General features: G+C 36.8%; 1 protein-coding gene across 1 annotated transcript; it reads left to right on the top strand.

The window, feature by feature from the left end:
- Positions 1 to 922: 922 nt before the first annotated feature.
- On the top strand, positions 923 to 1,243 carry LOC121247337 (acanthoscurrin-2-like). The gene has a single exon (XM_041145703.1). It carries the CDS (start codon positions 923 to 925, stop codon positions 1,241 to 1,243), a length of 321 nt encoding a protein of 106 aa, XP_041001637.1.
- The last annotated feature ends 16,901 nt before the right edge of the window (positions 1,244 to 18,144 follow it).

Below are 18,144 nucleotides of genomic sequence, written 5' to 3'. Positions count from 1 at the left end.
GAATTATAAAGGGAAATGAATGAGGCTAACCTAACGAATAAATAAACATATAAATTAATAACATAAATTAAAACATAGAGTTATAATGCTATATGCAGTTATGAAGTACATAAGAGCCGTGTAATTACTTTAAAAAGAGTAGGGTCTACTATTAAAAAATAATTTTTTTTTATATGAATCTCGTATTTATTCATTTTTTTCAAAATAATTGCATGACGCTTATGCATTTACTACTGCATCTATCATAACATAAATTAAAACGAATAATATAATTAGCCAAATAAGTTGAGAGAACCGGACATGAATGCTCCTCATCAGCTCTCATCCCCAGTCCCTACGATAGAGCAGTAAACAGCACGTGTGTTCATCTGCAGCTCAGCTCCTCATGAACGGACCACAATTCTTCCTAAAATATTCGCCACGTACAATAGATGCATATATTGACAGCTTTGGACGTCAATTTAGTGGATGTCTATACGTTCTGCCGACAGATTCAATCTGAGAAATACAGAAAAGAAAAGAAAACGCTCGATATCTATCCAAAGGAAAGAACAACATGGACGTAAGAAGCACGTAGAAAGTTTTCACAATTCAAAAATGAACGAGGCCGAGGAACAGGGAAGAAGGGACCGACACGTTCACAATCTCAATCACACACAGTACTCGAAGAAAGTTTGATTTTTTAAAAGATTTCTTTGTGTTCTTATCCATTGGGATGAATAATCTTTTACGTGGTTAGAATTCATTGATCAGTTCAGGATAAGGAGCTTGGTTGTAACGTGGCAAAATGTTTGAGGTGGAATGGATTTCACTTCCGATACTATAAATAACCCAAAACTTTGTAGTAGGATCATCTCTCCCATCTTATATACCTATCTTCTATTCAACGTGTAACACTACTCTTAATTTCTGAGAAATAATAATGTCTCATCAGGAACAGCCACCTCATGGCGGACATGGCAAAGTAGATCAAGGACAACCAGGGCCAGGCGGACACGGTCATGGCGAAGTGAAACCAGGGCCGGGAGGAATGGGCCTTGGCGGCGGACGTCAGGATGATGGGCTTGGTCTTGGTCCCCAAGGACAGGGGAAACAACAGGGAGGAGTACCCGGTGGTCATGAAGGTGGAGGACGTCAAGGAATTGGAGGCCCCGGCCATGAAGGTGGTGGTGGTGGTGGTGGAGAAGGACATCGTGGCGATCAGCGTGCTCCGGGAGGTGGTGGAGGAAATCACCCCCGTTAGAGAGATCATCCTCCTGCTCCCAAGTTGCCCATGACAGTACACCATCCTTTCTACGTACTAAATAACGTTCTCTCTGCATTTTAGCCAGGGAGCAGTCTGTTTGTGTGGTTGTTCTAAACCTATTACCTCTCTTTTTTTCACGTGTGCTTGATGTCAATATTAATAAAAGAGTTTATTTTCTTTTATGAAAAAGGTTATTGGCTTTTAACAGCTTTTTGTCAACTGCTAAGTATTAACACTGCATACAATTATTTGGAAAATATAAAGTTGCAAGCTGCTTATAACTCATGTTTTTAAGACATCATGACATGATTTCGACTTAATTAAGAATTATAAATTAATGATAAAAACACAAATCTTTTTTATAGGTTGGTTAGCTGAATCCAACAAATATTGCTTTTGATTTGCTGGTGCGTGCTGAATCCATTAATGGACGATTTCACTTAGTAGAAAACTTCTATACTCAACAGGATATAATACAAAGTTTGCTCAAATTAAATGATAGTCAAGACAGGTAGATGACATTCTAATGTAAATAATATTAAAAAAAGGAAAAACAAATCACAATAAAAGATAACATTCACCAAACATACAAGCTAGCTGACAAAATGTTCAGAAGATATATAGTTTATGCACAATAAAGCTAAAATTGTAAAAAGCAGATCACTCTTTTTTCACTAAAATCAGCAACTTTACTCCACAATACACTTAACACTTCATATATCTCATTTCATTATTGATAAAAAGAAATTATATTTATGTCAATAATGAAATGATATTTATCATCTTAGAGTGTGCAATTCTTGCACGTTCACTTTTAAAAAAGTAGATAAATATAAGATTTATAAAAAATATATTTTTTTAATAATAAACTTTACTACTTTTTAAAAAAGTGCGCAATACTTAGACATTGGTATTACTAAAAAAAAGTCAGTATAAAAAAATATACAATAAAAAATGAACAATAGACATTGGTATTACTAAAAAAAAGTCAGAATCAAAAAATATACAATAAAAAATGAACAATGGAACCCGGATCAAAGAGGGAAGTCATAAGGATCAATAAATGTTTTTGAAATCTTTTTTTGAGTAACTGTAGATACAGTCTTAGAGTGTGTAAAATTCGTACACTCCCTTTAAAAAGAAGATGACCATTATTACAAAAATTAAATTTTTTTTTGTAAATCTCATATTTATCTATTTTCTTTTAAAATGAGTATTCAAGACTTACACATCTTAATATTGTAAATATTATTTTTTTTTTCCACTTTGTATACTATGATCTCCATTCTTTTCTCTTGATCATGCCGACCATTCAGCTCTTGTACCCCATAAAAACTTTGCAAAGACGTGGCTTCAAAACAATTAATCTTTTTACTAATTGTGTTCCATTTGTCGGTGCGCCCCGTTTGTCGGTGCAAATGACAGACTCTCGTACTCCTATGTATACTATGTAACATCCTGTGATACTAATTGATATTTCTACTAATGTTGCTATTCAATCCTAGCTGGTTGATTTTTTTTTTTGACATGAAACTGAATTTTATTGATAACAGAAGACATTACATCAAATCACTAATTATAATGGATTGAATACATAATGGAATTTCTTTCAATGTATACCTGTCTTCTACAAAATCTAACCCAACTTGTGCCAAAATATGTGTTGCCATATTTGTCTATTTATTTGTATGAATAACAGACCATGAACTGAGGGTTGTTAGTACTCCTTTGGCATCTGCAATTAGTAGACCCGCTAAACTAAAATTTGTTTCAGCCTTGTTTGCCATCGAAACAACTTGCATAGCATCCCCTTCAAATACAACCTTGGACAGTCCCATCTCTTTGGAGAAAATTGCAGATAACAGGAAACCATAAGCTTCTGCAGTAAAATAATCATAGTTTATTGATCTGGGAGCTTGTAATGTGCCAATCACCTGCCCTTGAGAATCTCTAGCAATCACTCCAATGCCAATCCTTTCTTCTGAAAATTTTGTAGCAGCATCCCAGTTTACTTTATAAACTCCCTCATTTGGTTTCTGCCATGATCTTTGAATTTGAGGTTGGACAATTCTATTTTGTGTTGTATAGACATGACTGTTTGCATTTCTGTATGCCAGAACTTCATCTTTAGCAACTTGAGACAGTGTCATTGGGTGTCTAAATGTCTTGCCATGGATGACTTCATTCCTTATGGACCATATAAGCCTTGCTATAACTACAGCTTCCTCGAGCTCATCAAGTTTCAAGCATTAGTCAGCTGCTCCAATATATCTCAAAAAATAAACTTTGAAATGTCATCTTCTGAATCTTTCTGCAACTCATGCTCCACACATCCCAAGCAGCTGGACATCCCCATAGCACATGACCTGTAACGTTCAGTTCCCGGAGGTCCAGAGAGTTAGCTCTTGTAACCTAAATATCAACTCAAAAAAAATCACAACTATAAATAATCCAGAAATTCCACAAAAATATTCATTTACTCAAACTAAATATATATGTTCCTTCACAAGGACAACACATAAATTCTTAAGAAAATAAATTGAAACTCTCTAAAAGACTCGAAAATATCCTTAACTCATCAAATCAAAATAACTGAAAATAACCAAATTACTAACTAAGACTCAAATAAATACTTGTACCCTCGGGTACTTATTCCTCTGCGAACATCAAACCTCTCTAATACTGCCTACTCTTGCTCTCCAGTAGAACTATCAAGATTATCTAAAAAATGTTTAAAGATAAGGGGTGAATTATCAACAACTCAGTAAGTAGAGAACATATATTGTAAACATGAGCATTTATATATATTAGAATGCAGAATAAAACATTTTTATTTTCAAAGTGCGGAAGCAGAACATGTTATTAAAATATCAGAACAAAGATTTAGAAATAATTTCATTCAAAAATATCATTTGGCATAGCATAAATGATCATCATCATTATCAGAACATCACATCAGAACAGAAGCAATGTATAACCCTCGTGGTAGGGTTGTGCATCTGCGGATAGCCAAGCAGAACATAAATCACTCTGTCACCAAGGTGTGCACTCAAAACAGAGACCACTACTATAACTCGTGGCAGGGTCGTATCCACTATTATTACCCGTGGTTGGGCCGTATCAACTATTATTACCCGTGGTTGGGCCATATCCACTATTATAACACGTGGTAGGGCCGTAACTGAACAGAGCGGAAATAGAATTAAATTCAGAATTAGAGTCATACCAAAGGTTTTCAGAAATCACATCTTATCCAAACAGAGTACTGAACAAAATCATATCATCTTTGTAATCAAAGCAGATCCAAAGCATATTTCCATAATTATGCACAAATTTTCATATTCGCTCTTTTTGCATAGATCAGAAATAGAATGTAAAAAAAAAGCTCATGTCTACACCAGTCATGAAGGAAAATACTTTCTTCTTAAACAGAATCTCATGAATAATGCAGAACAAATAACTGAGGTAGTTCAAATTTCTTTTCATAACCAAATATGTATAGTTTACAAAAAGTCAACCTCAGCTCATTTTATTTTAATACAAACTCTAGCATAGGAACCCTACTTACCTGAACTTTTTTAGCTTTTTCGAAATTTTTCTAAAAAATGTCGAACAATAATTACTCGTCACCGAGAAGGTAACGTGCGATGGCGCAGGGTGCGATGGGAGGTGGTGAACTCGATGGCTATGCACTGGACGAGAGAGAGAGAGAGAGAGAGAGAGAGACCAACGAATGAGAAAAAAATGTGAAAGAGATAGAGTAAGCCGAGAGAAAGTGACACGGAGGTGCTGTTGGTGGCCTTACTGAGAGGGACGCGGCGGGATAGGAGTGGCGTGGAGTGAACGTCGGAGTTCTCTATGTCGATGGTAACGACGTGAAGGCGCTGGCACCGTGTGTGGTGGCTTTGAACGACAAGGGCACTGGGTTGTGTGTTGCTCTGCTTTTGGGAAGCTAAAATAGGGGACCTACGGCGTTGGTGAGGCTACGTTCTGTGTTGCACAGCTGAGGGATATGGGTCAACGGACGGCAACTATGTGGAGGTGTTGGGGTGGCGCAGCAGTGCACTGTGGGGACTTCGTGCATGTATGGGTTGCTTAGATTTTTGTATGGGGCAGCGAGAGTTCTGGGTAGTGCAACGGGTTGTTGTGCCATGGGGTGGAAGCCGAATATGTGTACTGGTGGTGTAGGGGCTAACGCAAGGTGGCTGAAGTAAGGGGCGCACCACATTGACTGGGTGGTGCAACTAGTTGGACCGTGGCCGAGCTGGGGGGTGTTGCGTTTGCTGGCTTTGTGCGGGAAGGATGTTCCCGTTGGCAACAGGTTGTGGCGGCTGTTGTTCCACGATGGGCAGTAAAGCTAGTGCTATTGTTGGCGGTTTCACCAAAAAAAAAAAAAACAAGCGATGGCAGCCCTAGTTTAGAAGATGGGTATGTGTTGTATGTATATAGGAACGGTTAACAAGAATGTAGAGAGATAGAGGATGTGCAGGCGAAGGAAACGGACGTGCACGTCGTGGGTTCTGGTACAAGGTCTTACGGGCTTAGGCTATTTGGCCATTTCAAAACGAAAAAAAAAAAAATTATCCCGCCGTAGTGAATGAAGAATAACAAATGTGCTTTTTTTTTCATATGTCAAACCCAATAAAAAAATCCATAATCCATCAATCCAAAATTTGAGGCCCGTAATCTATTCCCAAAAATTACTCGTTAAAACTCAAGTGGCTTTCCATTCATATATAAAAAAAAAAAAAAAATCGAACACGAGTTTCGTGTCGAACCTAAGTGTTACATTTTCACCCCCTTAAAAAAATTTCATTCTCGAAATTTGTTACACCTAAAGCAAAGTCCAAATATTTAATCCTTCACACTTGTTCGCGCACACTGAATTGCACTTCGACTAATCATATCTAAACTATAAACCTCAACAATACAATTACTACCTAAAACAATTCCGAACTCTCCCCATAATCCATGAACCTTATACAAATAGCGAAAAAGACTCTCCAAATTATCACATCACCAAAGTTACGCTGAACCTCATACAAATAGCGAAAAAGACTCCCCAAATTATCACATCACCAAAGTTACGCTTCTGCTGCGCACTCTAACAAACTTATAGTCCTAAGAAAAATATTGAATCTCAAACACATACATCTCAAAGAAAAAAAAAATCCTCCACATTAACCAGTCCGTACATTTTTTTTTAGCTAAATGCCACAAATAATTAATAGAGAACTCCCAAAATAATATTTAAACCTCCAAATAATAGTACAATCAAATGCTCCAAAGTTAAGTCCTAGGTAAACTCAATTCACAAATTCCCGAATCCTTGGAAATCTACTTTCAACAAAAAATTCTCGCTTCCATAGCACATACTAGTCTGTCAAACACTTAAAGCTAGGGCCTCGTAGATATAAAATATTGGGTCTAATCCCTTCGAAAACCTTTTTAACCAAACTTCAATATTCTAAACTATATAACTAGACAAGTTCTATGCAAGCATGATTAATCCTAACTCGACTAAAACAGTAAGCTTTCAAGAAGAAAAAGGGTGGGGTACCTATGATCTCATTGTTGTTGCCCTCATCATCTTCAGATGTCAGTGCAAACACTTGAGCCGGTCCCATTCTACGTTGATTGTTTCCCTGTGTCGTCCATCGAGGACCTGGAGGTGTGTTGGACTTATTATTGTCGTCTGACAGTAATGGGCAATCTCTGATGAAATGGCTAGTCTTTCCACATCAGAAACATGACCCATTTTCCTTTCTACACTCTCCAGTGTGTACGTGGTTACAAAACTTGCAGGGGTTATTTGATTGATAACCCTGCATTTGCTTTTGTCCCGAGCTGCTCCCATCATTTCTCTTCTTCCATAGCCCTTGATCCATACTAGAGGATCCATGTGGAGTAGCTCTCTTTCTCTGTTCTTGCAACTCAGCACTTCTCTTAAGATTCTGCTCCACTAGCATCACTTTATGTACCAAGTCCGAAAAGTTTTGAATTTGTAGAACCATAACCTATTCATAGATCCTGTGATTTAAACCCTCTTCAAACCTCCAGGTTTTCTTCTCTTCGTCAGGAATCAAATATGAGGTGAAGTGTGACAACTCTGCAAATTTTGCAACATTTTGGCTTACCATCATGGTCCCTTGCACCAAGTTAGTAAACTCTCAGGCTCTAGCTTCCCGGTCTGCTTTCGGAAAGAAGCGGTGGAAGAAGTTTTGCTTAAAGTGAGGCCAGCTCACTTCTCCAGTTCCACCAGCTTCTCTGATGGCTCTCTCAGAGTTCCACCATCTCTTCGCTTCTCCAATCAATTTAAAAGCTGCAAAACGAACTTTCTGTTGATCGGTGCACTCCAAAACATTGAATATCTCTTCGATGTCCTGAATCCAATCCTCAACGGCATTGGAATTGCCTCTTCCATCAAAGGTGGGCGGATGAGTGCAATTAAATTGCTCGAACGTGCAGCCCCTCTCATTGTTGTTTTCGTTCAAATCTCCAAGGTTTTGAACTTGACGACGAGCAGCCATCTTGGGATCTTAAACTTAGTTAAACGTTTTAGGGAAAGAAAACAAAGCATGTATAAACAAAATATAAATACCAGCTAAAATATTCAAAAACAAGTTAAAAATGAATAAATGAATAAATAAAATCTTGACCTTGTTTTAACCCTTCTTAGCCATTTCTTTAACCAAGTCATATCGTCTTTCCTACCCTCTATAATTGTAAACCCGACATCGCTCTAAACTGCCTAACGTCCAAGAATCCAAACCTCAAAAATCTAAACCTTAAATTAATCTTTATAAAGATTATCTCCTATATTCAACAAATTAAGCTTGTTGGATCTAAACTCCCTAAACCTCAAAATCCCAAAACTCAATCATAAAGTCTGCAAAATCTAAAACCTTAAAATCTCCACATAATTATCTCTTATTCTTTAAAATTCTACACCTCAAATCTATAGTTTCTTCCTGAACCAACAGATATCCAAACCTCAAATGTTTATAGTCTGCAGAACCTCAAACCTGGCTCTGATACCAACTGTAACGCCCCATTCTCGGAGGTCCGGAGAGTTAGCTCTTGTAACTTAAATATCAACTAAAAAAAAAAATACAACTATAAACAATCCAGAAACTCCACAAACATTTTCATTTACTCAAACCAAATATCTATGTTCCTTCATAAGGACAATACATAAATTCTTAATAAAATAAATTAAAACTCTCCAAAAGACTCGAAAATATCCTTAACTCATCAAATCAAAATAACTGAAAATAACTAAATTACTAACTAAGACTCTCAAATAAATACTTATACCCTCAGGTACTTATTCCTCTCCGAACATCAAACCTCTCTAATACTGCCTACTCTTGCTCTTCAGTAGAACCATCAAGATTATCTGAAAAATGTTTAGAGATAAGGGGTGGGTTATCAACAACTCAGTAAGCAGAGAACATATACAAGTGTGTAAACATGAGCATTTACAGAGATTAGAATGCAGAACAAAACATTTTCATTTCAGAGTGCAGAAGCAGAACATGTTATTAAAATATCAGAACAAAGATTCAGAAATAATTTCATTCAAAAATATCCTTTGGCATAACATAAATGATCATCATCATCATCAAAACATCACATCAGAACAGAAGCAATGTATAACCCCCTTGGTAGGGTTGTGCATCTGCAGATAGCCAACCAGAATATAAATCACTCTATCACCAAGGTGTGCACTCAAAACAGAGACCACTACTATAAACCGTGGCAGGGCCGTATCTACTATTATAACCCGTGGTTGGGCCGTATCCACTATTGTTACCCGTGGTTGGGCTGTATCCACTATTATAACCCGTGGCAGGGTCGTAATTGAACAGAGCGGAAACAGAATCAAATTCAGAATCAAAGAGTCATACCAAAGGTTTTCAGAAATCACATCTTATCCAAACAGAGTACTGAACAAAATCATATCATCTTTGTAATCAAAGGAGATCCAAAGCATATTTCCATAATTATGCACAAATTTTGATATTCGCTCTTTTTGCATAGATCAGAAATAGAATGTCAAAAATAAGCTCATGTCTACACCAGTCATGATGGAAAATACTTTCTTCTTAAACAGAATCTCATGAATAATGCAGAATAAATAACTGAGGTAAATCAAATTTCTTTTCATAACCAAATATGTATATTTTCTAAAAAGTCAACCTCAATTCATTTTATTTTAATGCAAAGTCTAGCATAGGAATCCCGCTTACCTAAATTTCTTAGCTTTTTTGAAATTTTCTTAAAAAATGTTGAACAATAATTAATCGTCATTGAGAAGGTAACGTGCGACGGCGTAGGGTGCGATGGGAGGTGGTGAACTTGATAGCTATGCACTGGACGAGAGAGAGAGAGAGAAAGAGAGAGAGACCAACGAATGAGAAAAAAAATGTGAAAGAGATAGAGTAAGCCGAGAAAGAGTGACACGGAGGTGCTGTCGGTGGCTTACTGAGAGGGATGCGGTGGGATAGGAGTGGCGTGGAGTGACTGTCGGAGTTCTCTGTGCCGGTGGCAACGACGTGGAGGCGCTGGCACCGTGTGTGGTTGCTTTGAACGACAAGGGCACCGGGCTGATATCAAGAGCTTGTCAAAAATTCTCCATTTGCTGATATGGCTTGTAAGCTGCTCCCATCTTCTCTCCTTGATTGATAATCTCATTGTAATCACCTATACACAGCCAAGGTATTGGTTATGGTGGTTTAAGGGCTTTTAAAAGTTCCCAACTAGAGTTCCTTTTGCTATGTTGGGATGACCATAAAAACCAGTAAACAACCAAGTAGAGTCGTCTTCCTCCTCTTACACAAAAGCACTAATATGCCACCTAGTGTAGGTAGTTACCTTAACAATCCAATCAGATTTCCAAAACAATGCCAAACCACCACTATTTCAATGCTGTTAATTGTAAAACAACCCTCAAACTTCAACAACCTTCTAATTTGTTCAAGTCTAACTTTTGAACATTTAGTCTCAATTAAAAACAGTACCTTGGGACACTTTTCTTTAGTCAATAGACTAAGCATTCTAACTGTTCAAGGGTTCCCATGGCCTCGACAGTTCCAGCTCATCAACTCATTGATCTTGGCAGGGCTGGAGACCAGTCACTACCATTACATGATCAATTTCTGTCAGCTTATTAATCAGAAGCTTAGATTTTTTGTTCTTGTTTTCCATTTTACCCCCACCTCGACGAGGCCTTTTATTACTTGCCTTTGTGCACAACTGTTGAAAAGGACCTTCTGACTTGTCCCTTGAACAAGCCTTATTTTGAACACGTGTCTTCCTCCTCCAACTTCTAGTCTTACTAGGACCAAGCTCCACCTCAGCAGGATTTGTAGGCATAATCAAAGCACTTATTTGGGCAAAATCCCCTTCTAGAGCACTTTCCTTATTGATAACACCATTCTGCTCCACTACCATGAATGTCTCCCCCTCAACCATACATCATTTTGTAACTACTCAGATTCACCTCAAGCCAAATCCTCTCTCTGTAATTGCTCATTGACAACATGGTAATCTTTATTTCTGGTATTACTATAGTCTCTTTCCATTGTCTTTCCTCTGTAATTGCCTTGATTTTCTCCAAAATTCTTGCTTAACTCCCCTGAGATATCAGGCTACATTTTATGAGCAAATGCCATCCCATTATGTCCTGATTGATTCCCATGTCATCATCTTCTCCATGCAGATTAGAAGAATATGTAGCAGACTAAACCTTTACACTATTGCTACCATGCCTACTATTGGATTGTTCTCTTGCAGTTGAAGCTCTAAGCCATGCACCATAATACTTCTCAGAGGAAGAATGTATTAAACCAGACCCAATAGACGCATCACAACCATTCCTACCATATTTAATCTTGCCACACTTGAAACAGAAAGATGGTAACCTTTCATATTTAAACGAGACCCATGTCTTTGTACCACCCATACTAAGAAGAATGCCACGCATAAGAGGGAGAAGAATATTAATAGCCACCTTGACTCGAAGGTATGGATCCCAACCAACACCTTCGCTATCAAAATCCACCTCCATCATCTCTCATACCAAACTACCAATCCGCACCCTAACATCTTTTGTCATTCCACCAAGAGGAATATTATGTATTTGAAGCCATAAATATTCTTTCATGAACTCCATATCCTTTGGAGCTACACTACCATCAAAAGGATTGAGGCACAATAAGTGCCTATCAAATGTCCATGGCCTGCCCTGATGAACTCTTTGAATATCTTCTTCACACAAAAACTCCATAAGAAACATGTTCTCGCCAACTTCTTTGAACACCACCTCCCTTCTTGGCTTCCATATCTTCATCATCATGGACTTGAAGGCCTCCTTATTGACAAATCTATATGAGGCTACTTGACCAATCAAACATTGTTGCCCTCTCCTTTGTATCATCGCATCATCATTGAAACTTATTGAGACTTCCTTTTGCTCAGTCTCAGTCAGATGGAATTTACTCCACTTCTCAACTATATCATCCGCCATTGCACTCCAGAAAACTAGAAAAACTTCTAAGTCAAAAGACTAGAAGACAAACTTGCCCATAGCAAGAGACAAAAACTCCTCAGCAGCGCTAGGAGACCCCTCAACCAAGCAGAGACCTTTTCAACTGGTTGAAATGGTTGGATAGATTAAATGCATTAATATTTCTTTATATTTCATTCACAGTTTGTCTTTTTAAGCAAAGTATCAAAAAATATACAATAAAATATTCTGTTGTACAATAGAAAATATGGATTTTTGTAGGTTTTAATAATGATCAGATTGATTTAAATTGGATTGGTAAAAAAGGAAACTGATTTTAGTGATTTTTGAATCGTTCATTGAACCACTTCAATCAATCAATTTAGGCCGATTCAAGCCGGTTTTAGGCCGATTTGAGCTAATTCTAACTTATTCATTTTTTTTTTTAAATTGTCTAACAATTGAGGTTTTTGTTTTCCTTAATTTCTTGTACAAAAATATGATTAGACTAAACATATATTAACTTTTCCATCATCGTATTAAAAAAGAATCGTAGAAAAATTGAAAGATAAAACATGTAGTCTTTAACAACTGAGTTAATTATTTTTTAAATTTCTTGTACAAAAATATCATTGGACTAAACATATATTAACATTTTCATTATCGTATTAAAAAAGAATTGCAAAAGAATGGAAAGATAAAACATGTATTCCTTTATTTTCTTTAGTTGAACAAAAAAGTTAAGAGATGAATGAATATTTTATATTAAATTTATGATTGTGCATAAAATACTACATTTGTTATGTGCTTATAACTTAATGATCTTTATCTTCTTCGTATATGAGGCAAAAGATGTTGACAATTGAGGTTAAATACATAAATTACATGATTGTTGAAACTATTTGGATTAATATCATAATTTTATTGAAACTAGTCAATATATTTATATTGTACACTCTTTTATACATGATATTAAATACTCGAATTGCATTATATATGATTTATCTTTATCTTTTTCGTATATGAGGCAAAAGATGTTGACAATTGAGGTTAAATACATAAATTACATTATTGTTGAAACTATTTGGATTAATATCATAATCTTATTGAAACTAGTCATATATTTATATTTTACACTCATTTATACATGATATTAAATACTTGAATTGCATTATATATGATTTTTAATACTTTTTTTTATCAGCATTGAAATAACCGATTCAAAATTGATATGAATCATCCAATTCATTGAATTGGTATGTCCTTACCTGATTCTAACCCAATTCTAATTTTCCGAACCTTGCTTTAAATACCCAAAACTATGGCAAGAAAATAAATGTTATATAAATAGGCTTTCACACATGGCAACGCATCACTAAATATCGACAACCATTAAGAAACTTTAAAAGGAGAATCCTGCAGCATGGTGGCTCTACAATTTACATATAACATTACCACTAACCTTAATTTAAGTTAATAGTTTAACAAAGCATTCAATTCAGCATCCATTGTGAAATTACAAGTTGATTCCAGTATCCATTGTGAAATTTACAGCTATCGTTAACAGAGCAGGAAGAGGAGGAATTACAAGTTGATTCCAGACTGATCGAGGATGTTCTTTCGAAAGGTACCAAATGTCTGATCATGAAACTTTTGACAAGCAAACACTACAACAATGAGGCTTTCAAGAATACGATGCGTAAGATTTGGAAGCCCATAAAATCCATCAAATTTCGTGATCTTGATGCTATGCTGGTGTTGGTGGAATTTGAGGATGATAGAGATAAAGTGAGAGTGTTGCGGGAGAGTCCATGGTCTTTTGATAAGCAACTTGTGTTGCTTAAAAAATTTGATGGACATCAACAGGTTCACCAAGTGCGTATGATAGAGGCCTCGTTCTGGGTAAGGATTTTTTATCTTCCTCTTATGGCAAGAAATCAATATGTGGGAAATTTGATTAGAAGTAATTTGGGTAGAGTTGAGGAAGTTGATTTTGAACTTGATGAGCTGGAATAGGGAGAGTTTCTGCGTGTTCGTGTATGCATGAATGTGACGAAGCCATTGATGCTCAGAAAGAAAATTAATGTGGGATTGGATTTTCCATGTTGGATTCATTTTCAATATGAAAAATTACCAGATTTCTGCTATTGTTGTGGTTGTTTAGGGCATGGACAACGGGAGTGTGATCAATGGCAACAAAACCAATATGTGTATGAAGCTGATGGATTTCCCTATGGTTCTTGGTTGCGAGGTGGTTATGTAGTTGATCGTGGAGGGGAGAAAAAGCAGTCAAAGAGAGGGGCTAAACAAGTGTCACCACCGACAAAGCCAGTATTAGAAAGTAGTCCACTGAATTAGGAAAAACTTCATTAGTTGTAGCAGAGTTTCAGGGAGTAACGATGAATAAGGGTGTAATGGAGAATCAGGATGTAATTGAAAATCAGGAAGTTATTGGAGCCAATCACATTGTGGATAAAGTTTTGCATTCAATTTTAATGTAGCAGAATGCGGAATGTGTAGAATTGGGAGGCTTTGATCGTTGGGTGAGATCAGGGGTGTTGGATATTCAAAAATCTATTGTAACCGTCGACAAGGATAGGAATGAGAGTTCAGTGTTGAGGCCGAAAGCTAAAGGGGCTCTTAATGGGCCAAGACTTATGGGCCCATCATTTATTACACAACCTGGCTGGTTTCGAGAAGACTTTTCTCCAACTGAAGTACCAACATCCCGATTGGGAAGAAGGGGAGTGCGAAGACAGTTTCTAGGTGTCCAAATATAAAAGGGTGAAGAAAGCCGCAGAGGAAGAAGACATAGAGAAGTTTTGGAGGATGAAGAAGAAGTGGCAAGGGCTCAGAAGAGAACTACCAAACTTTCATAAAAAATGATGGAAGACAATATTTTGTTATCGGTGGAGCTTATTTCACAGCCCCGCTGGGAACAATGAAACCCTTGAGCTGGAATTCACGTGGGCTTGGGAACCCATTTGGAATTCAAACCCTTCATGACCTTGTTGTGAAGGAAGATCTCGACATACTGTTCATTCAGGAGACAAGATTACAAGTTTCTGAAATGAATAAATGTTAGTTTCGAATTGGTTTTTCTAATTGTTTGGCTGTTAGTAGTGATGAGCAAAGTGGTGGGTTGGCATCATTTTGGGAGCATGATGTTAATTTATCTATATTGAATTATTCCAAAAATCACATTCATGATTTAGTAGTGAATAACGATCAGGGTGGATGCCAATGGTATTTGACTGGAGTTTATGGTTATCCTGAGGTGACCAAGAGGCATCATACTTGGGCTTTAATGAGATCTTTGAAATGCAATGATGGATTAGGATGGTTGTTAATTGGTGATTTTAATGAAATAATCACCCAATCTGAGAAGTGGGGTGGTAGCGATAGAGCAGAATGGCAGATGAATGATTTTAGAGAAGTTATTAATGATTGTGAAGTAAGGGACTTAGGTTTTCAAGGTATACCTTATATACTTGGTCCAATCGAAGGGAAGGGTTAGCTTGCATTAGTGAAAGGTTAGACAGGGTTTTGGCAAATGCAAAATGGTGTTTACAGAATCCTATGGCAATTGTAGTTCATGGTAGTATTGCTTACTCTAATCAATGTGGTAGTCTTAACTACCGTTCCTCTCGAAATTGTAGACGATGTGCCCGGATTAGGAGATACAACGGACACTAGCTGACTGGAGACAATCGATTAGGCAGTGCAGATACAATGCGGAGTTCGTCGCCTCCATGATCCGATTCATAGATAGTATTATGGCATCCCAGACCGAGTTACGCAAGCTACTTGATGGATTAGCACAATATATGTTTTAGTTTATGCATGTAATTATGATGCTCTATCTCCCGTACTTTTGTGATTACAGACCTTTTGGACTTATGTTGTAATCATGAACGTCTATCACTCTAATGTTTATGTATCATGTTTCAAAGTTTTTGAGATATATCTCATTTGGTGCATAGTATTGCTAAAAAAAATTATCAGCAGTGAATATTGCATATTGCTAGATGCATGTTAGGTGCATTACATCATTAATTATCATGAACGGGGCAACTAATCTTGTGTTGCATATCTCGATGCTTCATAATTCATCTGATTCCAAGCGGAATCTGTAGGCGTCACATTACAAATCATAATATAGTTCAAATATCAATTGTAACGTCCCAAATTCCAAATGGGCACAGAGTTTCGACCGAAATATGAATTTTACTTCTGTTTACAACTTTTCCAAATACAAGAGTGTCATCCATAGTTATTATATCTATGATTTCTTCTTTTTATATATATTGTAGTTCTTACAAAGAGAGGGCAAGAAAACCCATCAATATCAGACTTGGCCACTGTACAAATTTACCTATTGGAATTTACCATACCGATACCATCAAACTTGAGTGGCATTGCAGATAGAGGGGCGTACAAGCTAGCATCTCCTTCAGTTCCATGGTAAATACCATAGTACATGTGAGGTTGGGAATGGTAAAGGTTGTCGGGAGTGCAGTAGAAAGAGCGGTACAGGGAGGATGCATTTCCTTAAGGCTAGGAGGGCCTAAAGAAATCTCCATCGTCATATATGTGAGGAGAGAGAGAGAGAGAGAGAGAAACAAAACCAGTTATATAGTGTTGTTGTCGTTGCTGTTATTGTTAATATCATAATTTTCCAGGATTTAATCCTCTCTCAATGTACTAATTTTCCCACTAGGTAGAGATTTTGGACAAATTTCTTTCGAGGGGAGCCAACTCAATCATTGGGAAAGAAATAAACTAATCATACTAACATTCATTCCCTTCTTGGTGTTGAAATTGGATCTTTTGTTTGTTAACTGCAGCATTGATTAATGGACCATATCTAAGCACTCATCTAAACAAACCCAAATCCCGCAACTGGAACTATGTTCTGATCTCTCTCTGTGAAAAGATTTCTAAAGAGAACAAAGCAATTTCCTTTAAACTACTCGCCCAAAATAAGTTCCTTTAAACAAAAAGATAGGAATGAGTTGCAGAAAGCAATGTTGGGTATAATCCTTTCTACAAGAAATACTAAAAAATACTGGGTAATTAGATGAGTGCTTAGATGGTCTAGGAATTTCCAAACATGACAGCAAAAATTGATTCTTTTTGTTTGTTTTTTTTTTTTTTTTTTTTTAACTGAGTTTTGTTGGCCTGGTAATTTCCAACAAGACCCAGCATTTCTTGCTGAGTGCAATGAACTCAGTTTTTGTTAAGAAATACAAAGTCGAGTACTCTAAGGTGCTCAGTCTTTGTTGGCTTAAAACTTAAAGAAATACTCAACTGAGTGCTGGCTTAGGAAATTCTTTGCAGCAAGAAATACTCAAAAAGCAACCAATGCGGGGTATTCTACGTACACTCAAAAGTGCAATCTTCACACACTGCTTATCTTATTCAAACTAAACCCACCACCATTGTCTCGTCGTAAATATCATTAGTACAATATATGTTGCTCTGGGGTCCCACCTCCACTACAATCATATTTACCAAGTCCAACACTGCCCAATGACCAAAAGCCCCCGAATCATTCCTCAAATTTGCACATGCTTGCCCCTTAAGCTATCCTGGCTTTCCTTCTTCATACGAAACAAAGAAATTCAAATAAGAATTTCAGAAAAATACAAGGCCATCACTCAAAAACACAATAATCTTCCATTTCCAACAACAACAAAAAAAAAAAAAGCGAAAACATAAGCAATAAATAAAAATAAAAATAAATAAGATCATTAGAGATTGAACGAGAACACGATCAATCAGAGAGAATTTGATCTTCCACAACAATCCATTGGTCTCTATTTGTCCCTATCTTTCTCTCTCTCTAAGGTTGAGAAAAATTTCCATCTCTATGAGATTTCCAAAAGCATTAAATCCCAACCCGTAACCAATAGGGGTGTTGTAACACTTGGGCCCAATCTTAGTCCAGGCCCATAGAGAAGCTCTGTTGTTTATAAGGAAAATCGCTCCATTTATGAGTAGTGTGTGCACTCTTATTTTATTTATTATTACTATTATTTTATCTTCTTCATTATTATTTTTATTATTTAATTTTTCTCCCTCTTTTCTCTCCCTTACCGGACGGTTTCCTCAACAGTTTTCTTTCCTAGTTACCTACGTCCTAATTTCTCTCAACAACTGCTCTCCCTCATCTTCTTATTTCCCTCTCCCCTACGCCTTCAATGTCATTTTGGGTTCTCACATAAACTTTGCCTTGTAAATTCTCTCTCTATCTTCTTCGTCAGTTTATTTTTCTTCATCCACTACTCACATCCCGTTTCAAATGTGCACCCACTTCACACCCAATGTTCTCCCTCTCCTTCTCTTTTCTTCTCTGTGAATCTCGTCGTATTCACCTTATATCACC

The sequence above is a fragment of the Juglans microcarpa x Juglans regia genome, chromosome 1S (assembly GCF_004785595.1).
Source record: "Juglans microcarpa x Juglans regia isolate MS1-56 chromosome 1S, Jm3101_v1.0, whole genome shotgun sequence".
Taxonomy (NCBI): Eukaryota; Viridiplantae; Streptophyta; class Magnoliopsida; order Fagales; family Juglandaceae; genus Juglans; species Juglans microcarpa x Juglans regia.
Note: the sequence above shows the minus strand (reverse complement) of the source record. Positions and strands in the feature narration are given on the sequence as shown.